The 24,573-nt window shown below is 46.6% G+C and overlaps 1 protein-coding gene across 1 annotated transcript in view; it reads right to left on the bottom strand.

Annotated features, from left to right (window-relative positions):
• Window positions 1-4,490: 4,490 nt before the first annotated feature.
• The window catches only part of LOC102077873 (AT-rich interactive domain-containing protein 1B), a 167,209-nt gene continuing 147,126 nt past the window's right edge, over window positions 4,491-24,573 (bottom strand). Inside the window, 14 exon segments of the mRNA XM_005477682.4 lie at window positions 4,491-7,656; window positions 7,914-8,044; window positions 8,345-9,071; window positions 9,832-9,907; window positions 10,018-10,137; window positions 10,252-10,384; window positions 11,255-11,424; window positions 13,387-13,528; window positions 17,343-17,565; window positions 18,620-18,835; window positions 19,389-19,483; window positions 19,486-19,582; window positions 21,519-21,622; window positions 23,086-23,210. Of these exon segments, the coding sequence (XP_005477739.2) occupies window positions 5,872-7,656; window positions 7,914-8,044; window positions 8,345-9,071; window positions 9,832-9,907; window positions 10,018-10,137; window positions 10,252-10,384; window positions 11,255-11,424; window positions 13,387-13,528; window positions 17,343-17,565; window positions 18,620-18,835; window positions 19,389-19,483; window positions 19,486-19,582; window positions 21,519-21,622; window positions 23,086-23,210 (4,144 nt within the window). The 3' untranslated portion in view covers window positions 4,491-5,871.

The raw sequence follows: 24,573 nt of genomic DNA, 5'->3' as shown, positions 1-24,573 counted from the left end.
CTATCATGACTGTCCCTTTAAAACTGATGACAGCACAGCTGAAGTAGCATTTATATATAGTCACTTCATATTCACTGTATTATTACTTTGCTCCAGTTCCAGTCAGTTAAATGTGTACTGGTCTTTTGCGCAGCTCCAGGGTGAGACAATAATTCATATATGCAGTGCATATAACACAGACCATTGATATTAAGGTTCTCATATCACACTGACGATTTCAGCCAACTCTAATAAAATGGTCAGTGAGTCAGTGAAATATTGTGTGTCACAGGTTTAAGTGTCCTCCAGCAAACTCCATATATTAGGTTGAAGGTCTCTTTATAGTCCTCACCTGCAAAGAAACATTAACCTTCAAAAATGTCCCTCAGCATGTCCTCAGGAACGTCCTAACACGCAGGTTAACCAGGAAGGAGGAGCGCTGAAGACAGATACAACAAACATTTGCTGAGAGTAAATTGTTTGTTAAATGGAGCCACCACTGCTCATATTTACTGTTTCTACTGAAAACAGGCAGCCATGCTGCACATAACTCGTGCTTGCTGAGATGCCAAGTGCAGTTCAGCTGTGATGCAATTTCCTGTTCAGCTAGATTAGTACAGATGATTTCATCATCAGCCCACAGTTCTTCTGTCATCCATGCTCCCCTCACACACACACACCTCCTCATCATCAGTCATTGGCTGCAATTATCCACTTTCTCTGAAAAGAGCCCTGCTGCTTTTCCTGTAATGTGAGAGGACTTAATTGGCCAGAATCAAACACCATGCAAGGAAGGAAAGTGTGTGTTCTCGTTGCACTTTTCTAGCCTGCAAATGCATTTTTTATGTGAAAGCTGGGTTTCGTGTTTGCCATGCCGCGCCCGGTCTCAGGCTGTAGGTTTAACACGCTCCCCCCCGTGTGAGTGCAGAGCGAGCAGCCACGGTGTGCTTTCTGAGGAAGTGGTCTTTTACCCTGCTGCGACATGCTTCCGTCATGCATCTGCAGATTGAGGGCGAGCAAAGCTTTCACCACTGGCCATGTGAATCCACCAAGTGGCACATGCCACACTTGATCTGCTGCAAAGCTGTGGATGTTTGTAATGGTTGCTAATGATCTGTAAGGCCTCCAGACTAATTCTTTAACCGCGGAGCTCGTTAAGCAGCCTGATGACATACGGCAAGAGCCGTGTTTGTGTTGGCAAACGGGTGGACATGACAGGCCCTTTGAGTCAGAGTCCAAGAACAACATAGGCTTGACTGACATCCTGCCAAGGCCTCGTGCAGACAGTATTGTTTAGTTTAAAAAGCTGGACTGAATGAAAGAACACACGAGCTCAAAGCCTCATCAGGGGGCTAATATACTCTCTATAGGCAAAATTACCGGATGAAGTCAAACCTGACTCATCACTGCTGCCTTACGTGTACTGTAGCACATCACTAGAAAGGTCAGTCCTGTCTGTTTTGTTTCCACCCAGTGCTCATTAATCTACCAACGAGAGCAGTGAGAGGCAGCAAGGCAGCGGACCCCAGCCAGCGGTAGCCAATGACAGGCTCGGTTTCCTCCCGGCCACCACATCCATCCTGTCAGAGCTCAATGACTCAGCTTTTCAGAGGCACGGGAGAGTGGGAGGTTTTCTCCTGCGCTTGGCTGCCTACGTGAAACGCATCCTCCATCACCAAAAAAGTACAGCAGCCCACTTTCCCTCCAAACTCTGAATGACGGGCTGAAATCAAAAACACTCTGAAGTATGTGGGCGCTATTTATAATGTGCAGGTGTGTACCTGTAAGATGCGCTCAGAAGGATATCAGTCATTTCCTTCTCTGCTGAAACTGGCTTCAGTTAGAGATCAATCAAACTGTTAACCGCGTCTCAGGCAGGCTGTAATTAATTTTAAAGTGTCAGTGAGAGTTAAATAAGACGAAGATGAGTGATCACACTTCTCTGCTGTCAAGCAGCCAGACTCGCTCTCATTCTTTGAAGCCAAACCTGTGATGGGACCACTTATCGGCTGTGTTGTTAACCTCAGAAATGTTATTATTAAAATCAGCTTAAAATAGGACTTGATTTCATGCCCATGTTTCCCCTGGCAAAGGAAGACGAGAGAAAGATGTCAAAATTCCAACTAAAGAGGAAGTAACAACACTGGGGAGACACAAAAAAAGAGAAAACACCAAACAAACTGTAGACTCTATTCAGTAAAAACTCAAGTGTGGTTGATGGTATTTGTGTCCTTCTTGGAAACACTGCTAGAGGACGCAATAAAGTCAGGGGGTACATAGAGTGCATCAGTCATGTGTCTCTGCTCCTAAAAGCACTTCTGATGATCGTGTTTGCACATGTGCACGTCTTCATTAACAGAGGAACCTTTATAACCTGTGATAATGAATGAAACACAGCAGATTAGCATTTCTGGAGAGAATAAGAAATGAGCTTTCTATCATTTGTCACAACATTATCATCTTTGATGTAAGACTGAGACGTTTATGTCGACTCGTACAGTAAAAGCTTGTAAAGCTCGAGTTGTCTAAGGTCAAACACAAACTGAGTGTTTTAACGTGAAAAGCCTGAAAACAGGGGGAAACACAGAGTGACTGTTGCTTATGTTGTCTGACTAAACTATGACGATAACATGCACATATGTAAGGTTTTATGAGCTCAGTGTTCCTCCTCTGAGAGCAGACTAGAATAAATATAATTCCATCTCTAAAAAGACTCAGATGCTACATATCTGAATCCAGCTTAGTTCTTTGATTTAACTGTGCTGGTTAATTTTGCACATTTTAATGAACTAATTCCAAAGTGAGCCGTAAAAAAATTGAAACCAAAATGAGTGAAACTATTAATTATGGAGGCTTTCTGAAAGCGAGGGAGTAATGTGTACAACAGATGGGAAACAGCAGCAAAGAGACGGGGTAGCTGTACCTCCCATGATCTGGAATTGATCTAAGTGTGCAGCACAAAAACAGAATATTTTTAATCACAATTAGCAGAGTTAACTAAGAAAATGGGTGTAAATAACTGATCTAAGCCCTGCATGGGCTGATTTTCCGTGACCGTGCAGCGACACTGCTCGATAGATCTGTTTGGGCTGAAACACCTTGATCCAGGACCTCAGTTGTGCTAAACAACACAATTAACAGCACGTACAGAGAAATGCCAGGACAAATATGATAACTTAGCACTGTGTGTGTAGTGGAAAACAAACAAACCACAACAAAGAAAAAAGAACAGAAGATAACAAACAGCTGTCTTTTCTCTACGGCTATGAGGAAACTTCCAGACGGAGTAATAAAACTGTTCTCATGGCACCCAGTAGTATGTTTTCTACTTGATATTAATACTTGTAATATAATTACTTGTATGTTTATCAGGTCGAGGCTGTGAGATGAATTCTTTGGAGGACATTAGTTTGGCTTTAAAGCGCTGGCTTTGAGTCCAGTGAATCTGAGAGCTGGTGTTTCTGCAGCGCCTGAAGACTGAGATGATCCATGACACAATAAAATCTGACTCTAACTGAAGGGCGGGACTGATGCCCAGACCTGCGTTAGATACACAGCCTGAGAGTTGCTCTGATCTACATTTTGTAACAATAATCAGCACGTTGTCCAAGAAACAGTCAGCTTTCAGGAGAATCATCACATTCTGCTTTTTACTCTTCCCAACAGCAACTTATCACCGTACTCACTTATACACTTTATTAGGGACACCATTGGATATTGTTGCATTAACACAAATATGTAATCAGCCAATCATATGTCTGCAACTAATGGATGCTTTTGGGTGGTGGTGAAGACGAGCTGCTGAGGTGTTTTGAATGTGGTGTGGTTGTTGGTGCCAGGCGGGCTGATCTGCTGGACTTTCCCAAACAGCTATGGTTTACATAAAAATCCAGCGAGCAGGGGCTCTCCAGGAGAAAATCCTTGTTGATGTCAGAGGAGAACTGGAGCTACAGTCCACACAGGCTCACCAAAACTGGACAACAGACGATGGAACGACGTTTCGTGATCTGATGAGTCTTTCTCTGCTGCAACATTTGGATTAGAGTCTGAGTTTGGTGTAAACAACCAGAAGCATGGATCCATCCTGCCTCGTACCAACAGCTGATCATTACAAGGATAGGATGGTGGGGGTGTGACAATGTGGGGATAGTTTCTCGCCACAGTTTGGGCCCCTGAGCACCAGCTGAGCATCATTAAAGCTCCACAGCCTACCCGAGTGATGTCCGTCTCTTTAGACCAGTCTACCATCTTCTGCCCACCATGCCATGAAGCTCAAATCCTCTCAAACTGGTTTGTTGAGTTCACTGTACTCTAACGGCCTCCACAGTGTCCATCGCGATCCAATAGAGCACCTTTGGGATGCGGTGAAACAGGGGATTCTCGTTACGGATGCAACTGACAAATCTGCAGGAACTTTAGATTGCTGCAGACCAAACTCTCAGATGTTTCCAGCACCTTTTTGAATCTGTGCCACGAAGAATCTGGATGAAACCAATAAAAGACAGCCCACGTAAGCAGTTGATGTTTGTTTTATTGGCCTAAGATTGTCTGGACATAATGCAACGTCTCCAGTGCTTAACGATGTTCATCGTACATTTATTTGTGACATGTGCAGCACAGAGTATAAATGTGTATACTGAATAAAAGACATGGAGTCATATGAAAAAAGGCATTTTTTACAATGAGCTTTCAGGACGTTTTGATGGATCTTTTCACGTGTTTTGTTTTCGAGCATCGTGTAGATTCAAAAATATGCCCACTGACATGAACGGAGGACAGGAACAAACAGAAACATGTTCGGTTTCCTCGCGTGGCGTCTCCACAGTCATCCTCTCACCCTGGCACTTCCACGTTTCATTACCAAAGCGATTGTTTTCTCAGCTATAATACAACGCATACAGGATTTTTTTCTTCTTTTTTTGTTGTTTTTGTGTGTTTTTTTTGAACGGTGAAACATCAGATACATCTGCCATGTTCAAATATTTGACCCCATTAACAAAATATGTATAATAACAATACCAAATTTACCAACAATAAAAGCATTTGTTATAATAGTCAGAAAGTCCCGTCTCCTGCTATGCTAGATAAAGACCGAAAGAATCGTGTGTACAACAGTTTATATACACAGTGATGAAAAAATACAGACATAACACAAGTGATCAGGAAACACAAAGTTCATCTGTGAAAGTCATTGAGGCTATGATTGATAAATTAGACGCTTCTCTGACGGATGCTCTTCTCTGATGTCGATTGGCTGGTGCAATGCTGCCTCCTCGTGGCCTTGAGCGCACACTGCGGGTGTCAGAAGCTTTTACATCCTCTGGTTTTCAAAGGGACAACTTGCTCCAAGTCCTATTGCACAACGTATGTTCCAGCGATGGAGACGTTTCAGTTTAAAAACTCAGTGTTTTCTTTGTGTTTTTTTCCTCCACCGCTGTTGGCAAAAAGTTCAAACTACTGTACAGTGTCACATTTTAAATAAATACTCTCCATTAACAAAATGTTGATGAGCATATTGGCGTTTATAAAACTGAAAAACATCTCATCGACTCTAAAGGAACCACAGAATTGAGCACCAAGATCTGGTGGCAGCTTTGGCTGAAAAAGTAAACAAAGGAACAAAAGAAAATAATGCCAAACCAAAATATCAAACGCAGCAATCCAACACCAGCAGGTATTAAATATTTGTATTAAAACGAGCTTTCAAATCCCGACATTGCCCAGAAGCTATACATATATATATGTATATAGATAGAGACATTTTGTTTATGTGGATACTTCTTTTAAAAAAACACAAACATTTTCTGTCATTTTAATAAATAAAAATAGAAAAACCACAGAAATATCTGGTTAGCCTCAGCGTGTGCCGCGCCAGTCCCGCCTCTCCTCATGTCATAACTTCCCCAAGTGAAACAGGACTTGGCAAATAATGGCAACCACTCCCACATTGAGCACCGAGGAGATGGAGATGTCTAATAATCTGCTTTCATACAGTACAAACTCTTTCTTGTTCTCTTGCAGTTTGGCCATAGCCAGGAGGCCTTTAGCTGCTCTGCACATCATGTTTATACTGGGCGGGTCCATGGGAGGGTGGCCCATGTGCAGCAGGCTGTGAGGGTTCTGCTGATACTGCGCCATGCTAACGCCGTCCTCCAAGAAAACTACCAGGTTACCCACGCTGCCCTTCTGCATGGCTATGGCACGCGCCGCTGTGGGGTCTCCCTGTGCCAGGTGGGAGAGCACAGCCACCGCCATCTCCCTGTACACCTGGGCCTTCCTCTGACCCACGTAGCGCACCAGGACCGTGAACAGTTTCTCCTGTCGGCTGAATGGCGGCGTTGCCAGCAGGAGGTCCACGTTGCCCTCCTGGATGCTCAGCTTGCAGAGGCATTCCAGCACCAGCCTCTGGGGGGTGAGCTGAGAATGGGGTCCAGCCGACGGAAAGGGGTCCTGGGCTTCGGCTGAGGGGCAAACCATCCAGTGGAGGAGGCCGTCCAGGATGGGAAGGCAGATGGTATCTGGGTAAGTGGAGAGATCCAACTGGCCAGCGATGTTGGCCAGAGTGACCATGGCGTTCTCCCTGAGCAGACTCAGACACTCCCACCACCACTCGTCCTTACTGCTCGACAGCCCCCGCTCCTGGTGCTCGTCTCTTTGGAAGCTGGGAGGTAACCTGTTCCTCTCGGGGTGCACGTGGTGCAGCAGAAGCAGCCTGCCCAGCAGAAGAACCAGAGCAGGGTGGCGGGACATGTCCAAGTCATTCCCAGGGATAAAGGACAGACTCCGCACGATGTTGGAGACGCAGATGCACCGCTTGGACAGCGAGTCCTGCCAGGCAGACGTGGTGGTGAGCGGAGCCTCGTCCAGGCAGCGTGGCTCATCCTCCAGCAAGGTGATGTGGTCCTCCTCCCCATCTGGGTGCACCCTGAAGGGGTAAGAGGGCAAGGAGCGCGCGGGGTGGCCGTAAGCGAGGGCGTCAACGCGGGCGCACAGAACGTCGTCGATAGTCGCGGTGATGTTTTTCAGAGGCTGCTTCTTTTCGTGGTCCATCTTATTCTCCTGTTTGCTCTTGTTTCTCCTGTCTTCATCCTCGGGCGCTTCACTCCAGGGTTCAAAGTGTGTCTGAATGTGTGCCGTGGAGTCGCCTCCACCCGCCTGCCAATGCCGCAGCCCGCTGGTAAACTCTGTGAGGTAACCGGACATGTCGTCCCTCAGGTCCTCTTTGTGAACAATCTTGATGGGGAACTTGTCGTATTTGCTGGCTTGTTTGGGTTTAGGCTGTCCCTCTGCTGCGGGCCGATCCACGGACTCTGCTTCACCCTCTGCTGCCTCCTCTTCTTCTTCTTTTCCCTCCTTTTCACCATCTTCTCCACTCTTGTCCTCCCTGCTAACGCTCATGTTGGACTCCTCTGTTTCGCCGTTCACCTTGGCCGGCTCTGCAGCGACAGGTGTCACTTCCTCCGTGACGCCCTCGGCATGCTCCACCTGGGTCTCCTCGGCTTTGGAGAGCTCAGGCTGGACAGGAGAGCCAGAATCCCACTCAGGTCTTTCTTTCTGTGCAGACGCTGGACTTGAGGACCGTTTCTTAGTCCCCACCTCAAACTCTTCCAGGATGCCAAAGATCTCAATCAAGCAACGGCGGAAGTACTCGACGATGAGCTCGAGGAATCCAGGCAACTGGACAGAGAAAAATAAAATGTGATCAACGCTGAGCAGAAAGAAGTCAGACGAGCTATCAAGTAGTCCCAGACGATGAATACGAGCCAAGAATTTTTAAGTAGATATAATACTGCAAAACCTCAGAAGTGCATAACTGACTTCAATCTCATGGAGTTTTATTGCAAAAGAAAAACAGGATCTAGAAGATGGTGATAAAGAAAGGCTCTGTGCTGTCACAGCATGCTCTTTTCTGTGGGTCATTCAATCAGTTTTACCTGGGAGAGGTTAAAGGAGGCCACTGTGCTGTCATCGTACAGCAGGATATTGATGGTATCTAGCGCCCACGTGCTCTCTGCCAGCAGGCCAGACTTCAGAGACATCATCACGCGCCAGGCCTCAGGCGTTCCTGGGATTAAAAGAGTGGGATTTTTGGAACCAGGAAGAAAAAAACTGGCAATCAAATGTCGTCCCGAAGATAAGAGGGACGCTAACCAAAGTAGATGGTTGTAATTTCTTTGATAAAATTTGCCTCATGTTGTGCTACTGTTAGCTGACAATGAGCTGTACCAGTGCAGCGCTAGCGGAGCTAAAACACAGTTTCTTTAAAGCTGGAAAACACGGAAAACTACAACCTTCCACCGGAGAAGAACCAGGTTTAAACAAGCTGCAAATATGTTGTTACTTAGAACCTAAAAAACGATCTTACCACTGTCCTTGGATGTTAGCTTGCGTCGAGGCTTGAGAATCGGCAGGGTGCCCTCCACTGAACCCGGTGGGTAGTTAAGGTCCCTCCTCAGATTAGGAGGAAACTGCCCCATGGGTCCACCGCCCTGCGATCCCATCATGGCCAGGCCGGGTTTAGGCATCTTCATGGGGGACATGAAAGGCGCTTTGCTGGGGGACAGTCGAGAGTCCATGGAGCGCTGGAAGGCCCCTGGGCTCGGCGCTCTGGGCAGGTGGTTGGCCATGGACGGGGAGTTGGAATAGGACGATGGCTGGCGTGAGGACAGGGGGGGCATGCCGCCCGATGATGACATGTACGGAGACTGCCGGTGCCACTGCTCCGGCCCGGGCCGCCCGTCCATGTCGTCTCTGCCCATCGAGCCGTACGGGGGCATTTGTGATCCCGGCCTGCTGGGGTAGGGGTAGCCGAGGTCTGTCCTCGAAGGCCACATGTTGGGCCCGTCGGCAGCGTGATTAGGAGGGGGGCCCCCGCCCAGCATACTGTGCTGGCTCTGGCCCGAGGGGGCCATACGGTCGCGGGGGTACGGGTAGGGGAACTGTCCCTGGAGCGGTCTGTGTTCAGAGTAACCGCTGCCGTAGTGGTTGTACATGTCCGGCTGCTGGTTGGTGTACTGCATGGCGTACATGTCGCCCTCGTGTCTCTTGGGCGGGGGGCCGTACATTCCATCCAGCGGACGTTTGTAGCCCTGCTGAAGCAACGGGGGAGATCATTAGCGACGACGCTTAACAAAAAGCAATCACACGATGAAAACATGCTTCCACGAGACGTGCACATGAAGCTCACGAGAGCATCCATCCTTTTTCTTCACATCCACCTGTCAGTGGGCGAGAGGTGTGGCGCGCGGCTCGTACTTCCATTATCATAATTATTTTACTGGAATGCTCCATTACATCTCCAGCCGGGAGCTCCGCCGATCTATCAAAGACCTGAAATATTCTGAGTTGTGAACTACATCTGAAACCACGCTCGTGTGGCAGAAACGCTGCAGGACGCCGCAAAAACATGCGCTGGATTCTGCTCAGAGCGGTCACCTAATGGCCAATTACCTCACACTATTTTCCTCCGAGACACAGAGAAACAGTTCTACTCGACACCATAATTACGCCGCTAATAATCTTCAGTTTGACAAATGACGTGCACCGGCGAGAGAGGACCATTGATTAGGCCCATTCATGAGGGTCATTATTAGGAACGACTCAAAACAAGCAATCATTGCTCTGCTTTACTTCATTCTGATGGTTCAAAAAAGGAGAAATTGATTGTGATCATAACGACAACAAGAAACACCACAGTCACAAAACACATCCCACCCACTGTGCTGCTATCTTATTAATTTATTATCTCTGGGCTGAGATTTGACACTCTAATCAAATGTCTTGTTCACAGCAGGTATGATTACAGTAAAACTCCAGAAGAATGACTGAGAGCGCCGCGATGAGCTGTCTCACCTGCTGCTGTGGGTACATCCCAGATGGATGCATCCCGTATGGCATGTTGGAATACTGCTGCCCGTAGCCGTCGTGTCTGAAGCAGAGGACAGAGGGGAAAGAGAGTATCACTCACTGATTGTTACAGAGCACAGGCCTCCAGAGAGGCACGCACACTCTGCTGGAGACACGTACGAGAGCGCTGACCTCTGCTGTGAGGAGTATCTGCTGGGTGAGTACATGCTGCCCTCACTGTTGGAAGGTCCCATGTTGTTCTGGCTCCCAGGGGGGCCCATGGTCCCCTCCATCCCCATTATATGGTCCGGTCTAAAGACAGCAGGACATGCTTTACTGATGCTGTGCAGGACACCACGGGCCGACGTTCAGGACAGAATAAAAAAGAGGAAACTGATTCCCACACTTTGTGTTTTTTATACCCACCTCCTGTCGTAGCCCGGCCCATACGGGTACTGCGACCTTTGGCTCATGCTCAGGGCTGATGGGGGTCGACCATACATGTCCTGCATACCGCTTCCGGGCATCTGGGCTGGAATATAAGGATCGGCTCCTGCCACTGTGGAGGAAGGAAAGCAAAGACGTTAGACTGGACCTCATAATTGAAATTATATGAACGCATGACGATATAGCAGTGAAAGAACAAGGAGGGGAAATGGTTTAATTTTCCTGGAAATATCCAACAGCAGCTAAATGTGCATTTCTGAATGCATGAACCATGTTTCTGCTGACCAGCAGGTGGCAGCATGCCTCCATGAATATTCTCCACTTTGCATGATTAAACCTATTGTTCTGAGTTGTTATGCAGCTATCATCCACCATATTATTCATTCAGACTCCATTCTCTCCAGCCTTCAGAGGAGCCGCCATTCTTTCTAAAACTCCTGTTTGTTCTGAAAACCAAACCACACGAGTTGGTCGAAGCAGGTGCTTCACAGCGGGGGGAAGGATGAAAGGTTGGAAACAAGAGGATGAAAAGGAGGAACAAAGTTAGGATGAGACGAAGACTAAGCTACAAGAACTTAAAACGAGCTGGTGTGTTTTGGATAAAGCGACAAACAGTTCTCATCTTTTTTCATACTTCTAGTAGGAAAACACACACACACACACACACACACACACACACACACACACACACACACACACACACCTGTCCTGATGTAAGATGACACAGTGACAAGATAATAAATTAGACCACTGAAACAGATGAAAGCCCATTGTCTTTGGGAAACATGATTCACTTTGACAAAGTGAAATCAAAGCTTTTGCACAGTTTAAGGATGAAGTTGAAAACGACCCCCCTGATTTGTCGTACCTGTGGATTAAATGAATCTCAGAACAACACTGTTCCCTCAGAGTTCAACTAAGGAAAGTAAAAATGGAGAATCGGGTTTGGGTGGAGGTTTATTACTCCATGTGTCTCACTCACTCTTCCTCATCCCGGCAAAGGGGTCCTTGGCATCGTACTGCATCCTCATCATCATGTCAGGCATGCTGAGGCCCTGCTGGTACGGAGCCGAGGGGGGCAGGGCGGGAGTCCGCTTCTGGAAGGCCGGGTCGCTCACCTCTGAGAAGGGGTCCTGCACGCTCACACTGCTCCTGGAAGTGAGGGGGGGGATGAGAGGCACCGACACAACACACTGAATGTTTGGATACAAAAACAATAATGTTGTCAGTTTCATTTTTTAATAGCAGGAGTTAATCGTGACATATACTTCAGAGGTAATAGTATTTGGTCATTTTAATTATTTGAGCCACTCCTCATGTTTTTTTTAATTTTCCTTTGAAAATGGAAAAAGGTGCAGAGATTTACTGAAACGTGCAGACACACAGAAATACAGAATATGAGGCACAAACAGTTTGCACAGTTCCAACGAGCCTGACGGTCATCATTTGGTGTGAGCGCCTTTATCCTTCAGCACAGACTCAACTCTGTGAGGCGGATTGCTGTGATTTCTCAGGTGGGTTCTCCAGGATGTTCTAAGCTCTTCTTTGGATGGTTCTGCCTTTTGTTGTATTCTCTGTCAGGATGATCCCACGCTGCCTCAGTAATGCTGAGGTCCGGGCTCTGGCGACACTGATGGTGTTTCCCTGTGTGCTTCACTGTCATGCTCTCCACATGTTATTGCATGGTGGATCAAAATCTGATGGTACTTTTCTGCATTCGTGACAAGATCCCAACACCACCAGCTGAAATGCAGCTCAAACCTCCACCGTGCTTCACAGATGGCTGCAGACTCACTGTTGGACCTCCTCCTGACCTCCTCATACATACTGACCGTGATTTGAACCAAAGCTTTTCAAATTTATACTCCTCACACCAACAGACCTGCTCCACTGAGAACATTTCTGATGAAGCTTCAGTGAGCAGTAGATGGATCGGCTGAAGGTCCAAATACATCTTTCAGATCCTGAATCAGGTCTTTACTTTTTTTCTTATTTTTGTTCAGTTTCCTCAAATTTTTTAAGGACACAATGCACACCACGCTGATAAGCCAGCTCTTCAGCTCACAGCTTTTTAGGAATCACCTTGTTGGTACAAAAATACTATTTTATGTCAAAGCGTGTTATCTTTGGTATTTTTCACAGACTCAAGCGAGGACAGTAACAAAATGAGACCAAATGATGTGTTTTTGTGACATGAAGACTAAAATAGTCTCTTTGCTAGGTTGTCTGTTATGTGTAGAGCTTTTTTATGCATGAATGACTCAGAGGTCAGAGTTAAGCAACTTAAGTCATTTTTTTTTAGGTTTTTAATGTGGAAACAAGGACAGGTAGGTCCCACGCAGCCATCCATGTGTCACATTCAGGACTGAAACAGGAAATCGGAGAATTCAGGTCCAACAACAAAACTGTTTTATTTTGTGTGAATAAATCGAGTCGATAACTTTTTTGTTGGCTTTTGTTGACTTGACTGGGAGGCCTGTGAGGAGGCTATGGGGGACACGCTTTTTATACCAGATTAAAACACATCAATTAACTGTCCAGCGTGTCCCAGCGTGGCCCAGCGTGGCCCAGCGTGGCCCTGAATGAAACGGAGTTTGAGAGCCTCGCTGTGATGTGTACGAAAAAACCTTAAATTTAAATGTGACTAGAGGCCGTCAGTCAGTGTGCAAAGTAAAACCTTTGATCTAAAATATGAAGCATAAAATAGTAACATCCAGGTAAAGAGCTCGGACACCAACTATCCCATCACTGATTAAACAGTGTTTCTCTCAGGCTCAGCAAACGTGATTGTTGCTGTTTATAATTAAAAGCAGCAGAGATGAAGGCGGGCGACTCAGATCGTCACATAAAGAGCAAAAAGAAGCGAAATCACACATCCCAGTCTCACCTAAACATAGCAGCACACTGAGAGCATCCCCTTATTTAAAGCTCGCTCCACTACGCTGTTGTTTAATTTTAGAGACAATGTTCACACTTTTGGATACCACACATCAACAGACAGACTGTGCTGACACACAAACGATATCACACAGCCACACAACTTATTTTAGAGAAACAGCAAATGAGTCAGCAGCACACGTCAGTAAATGCAGCACCAGGAGCATCTGTGTGTACCTGTTGGGGGGCAGTGGTGTGACCTGTCCCAGGGGGGTGGTGGCAGGCGTGGGGGGCTTCAGGTCCCCCGCTGCCTCTGCTGTAGAGCTGCTGGCAGAGGACTGAGGCGTCTGTGGGCCCTGGAGGGAGCCGCCTGAATTAGCTGGGAGACAGAAGTAGGAGTATTAATACAAGTTCTGTATCGTAAGGACACATTCACACTGTTGGTCTTCCACAAGTCTTCAGATCTGGAAGTTGAGTTAGAGCTGGTTTTACTGCAGCGATGTGCTGTATTAGGGAGACAACTTTGGGCTTAAGGCCAAAGCACTCGCAGCGATGCCCTACATGAGACGTGAGCCTACAGGAGGCGAGCGGAGGATGAGGAGGCAGGAGGAAGAGGGAAGGGATGTCACAGACCTGCTCTTAATATGAAAGCTGTCTGAAGACGGTTTAGCTGGATTTTTTTGTTTTTGTGTGCCATCGACTTAAGTTGGCGAGCTAAGCTCGAGGCCTCAGATGTATCAGATGGAAAATTAAACAGCCAATGTGATGGAGTCATGACATGTTCAAGCTAACGCTTCAGGAAGCTTTCACACAGAAACTCAGACTGGGGTTAAGAGCGGGTTAGTGTGAACTTTTGTTATGACACCTAAACTCCTGATGATGAGGCAATTAGAAGAAATTTGAACCCCCAGCCCGATAAGAGCAACGGATCCAAATTCCCAGGAGCAGGTTTAACAGAAGACGCCGACCGTTCCAGTGAAATCATGACAAAGACAGAGACAGAGAGAATATGAAAGCGTCCTAATGAGCATTTAGTGTAAGAAGCCTTTCTCTCGAAGATCCTGAGTGGCCTTTCCCTGCACCACACGTTTCCACAGAAAGACTTAAGCTTTAAAAATTCATGCTAATTCTGAATTATTCAATGATACCCTCTGCCTCTACATCACAGGAGACGGAGAGAAGGAGAGCGAGACAGGGAGAGATGGTTATCCCATGATTATGAGCAGGAGGTAGGAGAGGGGGCAAAGAGGGGTCAGCGAGCATCAGGGATTCTTCACTTCCTGGGATATCCCGGCGTCAAACGGAAAGCACGTGCGGGGAAGTGCAAACAATTGCAGGGTCAGTCGGGGTTAAGAGGTTTACCATTCTTTAAGAGCGGCGGCGGTGGGGGTGGTGGTGGTATGAGGATGGAGGGGAGGCAGAGGAGAGCGTGAACTTAAGTGCCCTCTGCTCGTCTTTTAGAGCGAGACGTGAGGGGGAAAAGTGTGTGTGGCTGATGTTTGATGTGTGCGCACACAAAAGCTTGTGTGTCAGCGGGTGACATAATCCAGAGGGGTGGCAGCGGTTAAGGGGAGGGTGGGGGTGGGGTGGAGAAGGGGGAAAAAAAGTCAGTCAGCTGAGCTGTTTTGTGAATGAAAGGTGACGGCGAGGTCGGGTTTGTTTACGTTCTACATTCCAGCCCTCATTAATCACTTCCCACACCCCACCGCCACCGCCGCCACCCCCACCCGCCCTGCTGGACACACTACCTCAGTGACATCACTGGGCTGTCAGTCTATATATAGGCTGGCAGGGAGTCAGTGGGGCAGTTCAAAGCGCACAGAGGCAGTGAGCGCATTAACACCGAGCGAAGGACAAAAACGTTTTCCTGCCGTGTGCACGTGCGATACGGACTTCTTTTCATAACACAATTTTCCCTTTTTATGTGCAAGTGCAGTAATTAAAAAGTCTTTTTGCATATTTATATAAATTTATAAATACAAAGGTAATTATGCATATTCAGTCTGCCTGCTTCTTAAACATCAAACATTATTGCACGATGGTTAAATTTATTAAGTTTCTTTCACTTAAATTAAACTTTGTCTATATTACAAACTGCAAACATTTCGTTCTATTCATAGTTTTCAAAACAGGGAAAAATGAAAAACGCCTTGAGTGCATCACTGAGTGGATATTTAATCATAAAATAACCAAAGTGAGCCCTGCAGGGCAAAGACGAGCTGCAAAGTTAGTGTTTACAGCAGATCACTCTGTTTTTTAAAGATAAAGCTAATCTGAGGGCAAGCTTGCCCACTGCCACATGTAATGAAATAAAACAGATAAAAACAGAATTAAATGCTAAAAAAATTACTTTCATTTTTTTTCTTTCCAAAAATTAAAAAGTTGTTCATTAAATACACAGATATGAGCTGGGTCCTAACATAAATTGGGGGCTCGTCCGGGCTCTTTTCTGGGTGTTTCTTCGAGGATGAACAATGGCTGACGTCAGGTGTTCACAAACTCTCTGCAGTGTGTGGCTGTGCTCGTTTTGCTGGTCTGTTTTTTTTTGCATTTGGTAGTTACCCTGGGTGTGGATCTCACGGTCCTCTGATCACTGCAGTTTTAGGGGTATGAGTCTGGCTTGGTGTATGAGAGGTCCTGAGTCCTGGATGTGTTCTGCCTCTCTGCTGCCAGCTGGAGTGCAACAGTCTTTGGGCGTTACCTACACCTGACAGGTTTGGGTTAAAGGTCATCTGTGGTTGGCTCAGTTTGCTCTGCTGGCTGCTGTTTTCATCTTGATATTTAGAAACAATGTATCCATAAACTCTGGCGTCACTCTTTGTTTTATGTTGTTGCTTATGAGCTGGTTCATAACACATTAGGTCAAAGTAAAAAAACAAAGCAGGAACAAAAGAAAACTGACTATCAAAGTAAAACAGGAAATGAGCAAACGACCAATACTGAAAATGAAACATAAAAATCAAATCCTAAGCATGAAGGAGATGATTCAGGAGGAACACGGATGAACAAGGATATAAAGAGAGAGGCGAAGGAAAACAGGGAAACACTGAGGAAAGAAAAAAACGCAACGACAGAATCAGACTCAACGACACGATCGTAAAAGTGAAACTCGCCCAAATTAGAAACACATGCTTTACTGTAGTCTGAGTGCACTGTGGGCACTCTGCTGCACAGCCCTGCACAGACACGTCTCTTGGTCTTCAGAATCGCAGTGCTAGCTGCAGATGCTGCTCTCCAGTCACTCTGATGGCGGTGCACGAGTGTCGTAGCGTGAGCAGTTCACAGTCGAGCGCTGCATACCCAAAAGCCAGCCTAAACGTCACGAGCGTTGACCTCTTCGTGTTTTACATTACAGACTCAGCTGGCAAAATGAGATTGTGTAAAAACTGAGGTGTTTAAATCCCCTCGAACAGATGAGAAGGCGATGAATTATGAATTGTAAAACTTTTACGTGAACTCCTCGCACGTGCATGCATGCATGCATGCGTGTGTGTGTGTGTGTGTATGCAAATGATGGCTGGTGCTCTTTTCCGCCCACCAGGAAAAGCAATCTGCGGCGTCTCAGGCGGGTGAAGTGCTCCAGTGTTCTATTTAAAAGCAAGGGTCACTTTTCTCATCTCCGCTGCAAATTAGAGACGTGACTCCTTCTCTCTCCCGTCCTCGTCCTCCCGTTGTAATTGTGCGCAGAGGCACATGGCTCCGACAGGTAATTCGCAAAAACAAAAAGCAACCTTTTGTGTTGTGCTAGTGCACCAAAACAATATTACTTAACCTTCCGACGCAGGGTAATCAAATAAAGGCGAGGCTCCGCGTGGAGGCACAAGTGGTGATCATATCTCGCTCACCTCTATTAAACCAAGACTCATCTCACCAAAGCAGTGTTAATGTTCACTCATCTCTGCGGGGTTCCAGTTGTGTACGTGTAATCAGGGCGTAATGTTGAGCGCTATTTCTAATTTTAAACGTAATCCTAACTGTAATCTAATATCGGCTGTCTGGATGTGCTATCGGAGGGTCGTTAAGGAGTCAGATTCTTAGACTTATAAAAGCATCCAATCTTCTAAATGTATACTTCAGATTTCTGCCACTTAACGGTTCTTCAGCACTGCTACAGAGGAAGGTTTGAGTCAGGTAGCTGCTGACAGATGGGAGGGTGCAGAGAGAGGCTGAGGCAGTCTGTTATCAGGACTTACCAGGTGAAGGCGGCTGGATCTTGACCTGCTTCCTGTTGTCCCCTCCAGCCATGCTGCTGCTACTGCTGCTGTTGTCCGCTGGCGGGTCTTCTCCCCTCTCCATCTTGCACTCGTAGGCAAACAGATACTGGATGTACTGCTTCTTGAGCGAGCTGGCGGTGCTGCTGGATGTACCCACGTTCAGGGTGCTGGACAGCTCACGCCACTTCTTGTTCTTGTTTACCTGAGTCAGAGAACAACACGATGTTAGGAAGCAAAGTGATTGGCACACATCGTAACAACTGAGATAATTTCTCGCCCGCCATCCTGGTAGTATCAGCTGCACACTTATAATTTCGCCTGCAGTACGGGAGATCACATCCTGCTAATCTAATCAGAATAATCAACCCCGCGGCTCAGCGCTCCGTGTTTGCAGGAGTCGCAGGTCACTTGCAGATAATTTTCACGTTGTAGGTTTTAATGTAAAAGCAAAAAATGCGCTGTGTTAAACAAAAGAAGAGTATGTGGGGCTGACCTGACCACACACTTTTAATCCACAGCCTGTTTTTCACGGTGTGTAGAAAGATTCAACTAATCAGAAAGAAGCAGAAGGACCTGATTTTAGCTGAGAATGAAACAGGCAAACTGAACGCAAGCAGTAGAAAGAGAGAGGAATGCAAAGGTGGTTCAAATGGATGTGTTAAGGTCAAAAGGGCAAAAATATTACTGGTTAACTAAAGTGGTGAACCTGCTAAAACTATGAGAAGCTGATTGTAGCTGACAGGAACACATCTGAAGACTGTCTGACAGGTTTTAGGTGTAAAACAACTACAGATTTGCACTTACAGAAAAAAACATGTTACATTTTATGTTCCTGTTGCTAATTTTGTGGTGAGGAACATCTGCAGAGAATCTGCCTCTCGGGTCCATCAAAGAGCAGAAAATGCCGGCCGCCGTGTAACACGAGTATCCGTCAGGTGTCCGTATACTTTCGCTTCCTGTTTTCCGTCTTTCTGCCCAACCTGACCTTGCCGGTATATTAATTTCACATTTTTATCACATGAGGAATGACATGCTTGGAGCTGCATTTCAGGACGTAGGCAGCTTTCTCTGAGGTTAATTTGATGTATCTCATTCTCCTGAGAACATTTCTCAACATTTACAAGCTCGCCATATGCCGTGGAGATTTATGAAGAATACTAAACAGCCAAAGAGCGAGCGGAGCGAAATGATTTGGCTGTGTGAGAATACGAGCTCCTCCACATTCAAGTCTGTGTCTAACCCTGCCTGCGCCTTACCATGGCGAGGCCTCCTATTTCCCGAACAGCCATGTAGAGCTTCCACAGGTCCAGCGGCTTCTTGCCCACAGTGGGAAGCTGACTAACAGGTGTGCCCCGCTCCTCCATGAAGTTCAGGTAACGCTCCACCCAGCCTCGTCTCTCCGGCTCTCCACCGAGCTCGTACAGCCGCGTGATTCGCTCGCCGCTGAACGGAGAGGCGTTAGGGTTGGCTTTCTAGGGATGCACATAAGCAGAGGAGAAAAGTGCCTGATTAAACTCTGAATCTGAATATGTGACATTTTATTTTAATGCAAAATGTATAAAAGTACTAAGTCAGGTTGTTTTTCTGGCTTCTCATGCAGATGCATAATTTTAATAAAGACGTGCTAATTAGGAAACTCAGAGTCAGTGTATGTTATATATGTGATGTACATGCTCTGTTCTGCAGGATATTATTCTTTTCCACAGTAAGCCACTCTTCCCACGGGGATCATTAAAAATTCATTCCTTATTTACACATTCTGAGTCGGCCGCAGGTTGAATGACCAAGGAAAAATAAATACTTCTCTAAAGCATTTGGTTTAGCGTGTGCAGCCGGAGCCTTTACAGAGTTCCTGCACAGAGCATTCAAGTTCAAACCAGTGGAGTTAATCGCACCAAACTTTAATCCTGCTTCAGGAGGATGTCCGTGCTCTAACAAGCAGGTTTCCAGTGACTACACGGAAATACGTTTTTTTGTGCTTTTAGTGCATAAATGCATCCATGCAGGATGGAGTCTGGTTCTTACGGGGCTGGAGGGAGTCTTGAGAGGCCAGGGGGGGCTGCTGATGCTGTCGCTGTCATCTCCGTGGTAGGAGGAGAGGCTGGCGGGGCTGGGTGAGAGGGGGAGGGCACAGGTAGGGCGCCGCCCGGAGTGGGTGGCTGGGAAACGCACTGCTGGGAGCCGCCGCCGCTGTTATTGTTGACGTAAACGTCCGGGAGCTGTAAAAGAGAGAGCAGTGGGATCACTGTTCAGCGCTGCACAGAAACATCTGACTGGCTGAATGCAGGATAACAGTCACTGTGGAAGGCAACAAAAGAAGGCAATTCAAAACCATCAGCTATCACCTGTCGATGCTTAGCTTTGTATTATAACTAATCCTCATTCCTAAGTGGACTGTACACACTGACTCGCACACAGAACAGAGGCCTCACAGGCCATGTCAGATGATAGCCGCCGGGTTTCTGGACTGTGGATATAAAAAATACTCCAGGATATTTATGAAATAGGAGAGAGAGCTCATTAGTACAACAGCTAGAGGTGCACTGATTAAAGGGAAGACCTTTAAAACATCAGAGAATTTGATTTTGAGTGTTTTCCTGACTTTATGAGATACGCTACTCGGACAAAAGCATTGGGTCAGACCTCTCCATCTTTGAATTCAGCTGTTTGCAGACATCAATCAAGCACCGAGCCATTCAGCCTTTACAAACATGTGTGAAAGAACAGGTCGATCTCACTGGATGAATCAGAGTGTGGTGCTGTAACAGGATGCCACAGATGCAACGAGTCTGCATCACCCCGAGTTTGTTTCATATCCTGAAGCCACATCAGCCAAACTGATCCTGAAGAATAACGAAATATCAGCGCTAGTCTGTGACAGCACCGAGCACGCTGTTTAAAGACACCCTGAGCTTCCAACTGCATTAGGGATTGGTTGTTTTTAATGAAAAATATCATTGGAATTTCCAAGAATAGTTCCTCTGGAATTCCAAAAAGAGGAATGAGGTCACGGCAGGACCACAGAAACAGAAATATTTCACAAAAACGAGCTGAAAGAAATTCTTCTCATTCTGAGAGGGGTGCTGCAATCAAACAGTTTACACGGGGCCAGTCTGCAAAACCTCATCTCACACACCCAAGCTGGACCTCAGCTGCTTTACTGAAACAATAAATCTGTGCAAGGACAGCAAGGCTTCATGCATGTATAAGACATCTGTATGTAAAAGACTCTATAATGAATTTAACACGCATTTAGTCTCCCCAGTTTAAACATATGTGTGTGTGTGTGTGTGTGTGTGTGTGTGTGTGTGTGTGCGTGTGATGGGGAGAGTGTGTAAAAGAGGGAACAACAGCTTGACAAGTGCTTCTGGACTGTGTGCAGAATGCTCATGTCAGCAAAACCTTATCTTTCTCTCTCCCTCGTTTTCCCTCTCTTGGCAGACAGATCATCTCTTTCGGGAGCACTGGGGGTCTTTCTGGCTGCTCTGACTGCCTTAAATAATTCAGAAGACCCTACTACCATAATCAGCAAAAGAAAAGACAGGGATTTTTGAGGGAAAAGATGTGTAGTGGATGTGATGGAGGCGAGTGTGCGTGCGCGTGTGCGTGACTAGGAGGAACGTTGTTAAGCAAAAACAAGAGGAGGGGGAAGAAAAGAGCAAAGAGCAGAGTTCTGTTGTTGCTGAGCCGAGCTGCTATTGTAGGGCAAAATGAGAAGTCAGCAGTGTGTGTTGGGGCATTTGTGTGAAAGTGTGTGTGTGACACAGATGGAGAAGGCTAGTTAGAGTGTGTGTTTTCCGTCTTTGCGTGCATGCTGTGTGTGTCGGCGCTGCGTTTGCTTGCATGTATGTACATGTGTGTGCTGCAGATGCCAAGCCCCCTCTCTCTGTGCAGCCTGGGCTGCCAAAACATCAGCAAGGAGAGAGTGCTGGGGGCAAAAACAAAGCCAGGAAAACATTAGGAATGGTAAATGTTAAACAAATCATTAAATATGGTGAGAAAACAACAGCGAGACGGCCTCTGCGCTGAGGCAGCATACGCTGATCGGGACTGGTCTGCTTCGTTAGCGGAGAAAGATTAAAAAGAACATTTACAAAAGGATTGAAAGAGAGGGGAGAGGAAGTGGGAGAACGGGGAGGACGGTCAAGGAGTTACCTTTGGTTTGTGGGGCTCGTTGGCGGGGCCGCTGTCATCTTTCACGTCCATTTTCGGTTTGGCATCTGGGCTCATTATCCCGTCTCCTGACATTCCCATGGATCCTTCAACAGCAAAGAGCAAACGTTGACTCAAAGCAGTTGCACCAAACTTCTCACAAAAATAAAAGATGCTCTGAATTAGCACATTTTTTTAAAGCTATTCCACGACCGAACAGAATAAAGAGTAAAGAGAGATTTTACGCATGTTTGTGTATTCTGCTATAATCAATTGGCTTTAACTCCTTAAATGAATGGTGCCTTCACTGTGTGGACTGAAAGCTGCTGCACAATGGTCTGTATAATGTCACAGGCACAGTCAGACAATGGAAAATGCTTTAATGTCTTTCTGCTGCTGAGCTTCTATCCTTTTGTGCTCTCAAGGCCTCCCTAAAACCTGTTCGCCCATTCATCCTAAATGGAAGACGGCCAAAGAAACGTATAAGAGAATAAGATAAGAATCCACTAAAAGCAAGCCGGTGTCAGCTTGGAAGAAGTCATTCATGTTCTCACATATTCAAAGTGCGGAGAGAATGTAAAGGTTAGCGTTGACGAGATGTTGGCTGACAAGACGTGGTTCTGATTTCTAAGGCGTTTGTGTGCCTTCATTAGGTTTATAAGTGAAGAAGAGTTGAGATCCTTAAGACTACTTTTCAAAGTGCGAGCAGCATATTTCTTATTAGCAGAAAGGAGAGGTCCTTGGGTGCAAGGCTCCCCTCTGTATTTCCTCTGGTGTACGCTGTGCCGCGGTGGGCAAACCGAAGGCTTTTTACGCGCCCAGGGGCAAACCAGATGAGTTTTCAGGAACCTTGGTGCTCTAGTCTGGCTCAAGTTTTACAAATGTCATGCATTCTGATGTATGGCTTCATTTTGGAAACTCTCCGATGTGTGTTTAGCAGCAATGCAGCCGGGCGGGAAAGAAAAACCGATGCACCACGTTACGCTCTCCAACTCTTCAGAGCGTCATAATGAAACTCTTTAGTCTTTGACTGTCACATGACCTACACGGTGTCTCTGAGTGGGTACGCTGATAGAAACATCACATCGATGCTGCCATAAAGGTTCGACTCTATTGTATCAACATGTTTTCTGCAGATTCAAGACAAACCAGATTAGATCAGATGTAACTTCATCTAAGCATCAAATTTATTTAAGCTCTGACAGGGCGAGCTAAAGTAAAGCTCGCTGGGAGGGAACAAGGAGCGACCCCAACTCTTGGATATGTGTTAAGGCGGCCTGTAGGGGGGCACACAGGCTCGTGTGGATACAAAAGGCTCATTTTAGATGTTTTGGGCCACAACAGCAAAGCACAGAAGCCTGGGACACGTTACGTGAGACGTGGGGATTTCAAAGTTTCATGCTGCAGAAACACAACTGCATGCAAATAATGCAAAGATTCAAAACTGCAGCTCAGCTGTGTTCTGTCCTAAAGAAGACGGTGAAGAGAATGTCCTGCAGGGGATGGCAATGTTTGTTGGCCTTTGCTTATGAGCTTTTTCCTCTACAGCACGCTGGCATTAATGAAATACCTGAAGGAGGCATGTTGTAGCCAGGACCTTGTGCGTTGCCTGTGGCTGCGGCGTTGCTGCCCGCTGGCTGACTGTAGGGGACAGCGCTGGCTTGGCTCATGCCGGGGCCTTGGTAGTTGCTCTGCCTACGATAGAAAGAAAAAAACGACATTGGGAGATTTAGTCGGGATGACTCCAGCTGGATTCATGATGTGGAGAAATAAGCGAGTAACAGTGAAAGCTGCAGAGGAACAGAAGTCACATAATCATACAGGGATGATATTTGGCAGCCTGTCACTGCTGCGCTGCTTTATTGTTGCAGTGAAAACTGAGCTGCATGTATATCTGAGAGTCGCGATAAAAAGCAAAGAGCGCAACAGATCCCTGATCAAACACACAGCTCTTCCAAAAGATTGAAGATGAGCACCGAACATCAGAAAAGGAAAAACTCTCCTATCCTCCGTCTCCTCCACAGCCCTCCCTCCCTCCCTCTCTTCCTTCCTCTCCATCCCACAAGTCATAATTTAACTAATTAAGGTGTGCTTTTGGAGAGGATCATGTTATTTGTTGCCATAGTGACAGCAAAAATCAATGCCGCTCAGCCTCCCCCGTCTCTCTCGGGCGCTCATCACATGGTGTCGCGAGTGACATCAGAGGGGCTTATCTGCAACCTGCTGAACACTAGCCATCCATGTGCGTTTGATTGAAGGCGGCGTCTATCATTGCATGCCAGGCCGGTGACACAGAGGCTGAAAGGGAACACCGTGTTTGGAACAATTTGCTCTATCTCCTGCTGACTCGAGATTATCTCCTGGACAACCGCATGAAGAGAGAGAAAAGGGACGTGAGGTGAGGAGAGGCAGAGGCCTCAAACACGGGAGAAAGAGTCACGGGAGGAAGAGAGGTGAGCAGAGGAGGAAAGGAAGGAAGGAAGCCACACGTAAAAGGCCGCAAAACGTAAAGAAAGAAAAATGTTTGTGTGGATTTCTGTCACTCAGTCCCCCTTAACTGGCATCTTTCTCTCTTCCACACAGACACATAATGTAATACCTCGTGTTGGAACCGATACACATTGCCTGAGAGGAGGGATTGGCTTGGTAAACCTCCCCATAATCTCATCTCACAGATGTAATTAGTCATAGAGCACGGCTGATGATACATATGTAATCCCTCTATGGGGGCTGAGGTGCACAGGGGAGCTCCGTGGCAAAGAAACAAGCACACCAAATCCACGCTTATCTGGCCCCATTTCCCTATAATGGGGTGGGGCGGCGGCGGGGATATAGACTCCTTCGTTCGCTGCCTACGTGTTCCCTAAAAAGCTCCGCGTGAGTCAAGACACAGAAATAAATGTACCTTTTGATCGCTGCACCTTCTCAAGCAAGCAAAAATGTATTCTGCATGCAAACTCCCACAAAGCAGAGCAGGCGATGAGAAATGAGTTTAAACGCGCCAAAAGCCTCCGAACCTCATTTATCCGCACACTGTAAAAACGCCCTCACCAGAACT

The sequence above is a fragment of the Oreochromis niloticus genome, linkage group LG19 (genome assembly GCF_001858045.2).
Source record: "Oreochromis niloticus isolate F11D_XX linkage group LG19, O_niloticus_UMD_NMBU, whole genome shotgun sequence".
Taxonomy (NCBI): Eukaryota; Metazoa; Chordata; class Actinopteri; order Cichliformes; family Cichlidae; genus Oreochromis; species Oreochromis niloticus.
The sequence above is the reverse complement of the archived record's forward strand: the minus strand, read 5'-3'. Positions and strand labels throughout refer to the sequence as shown.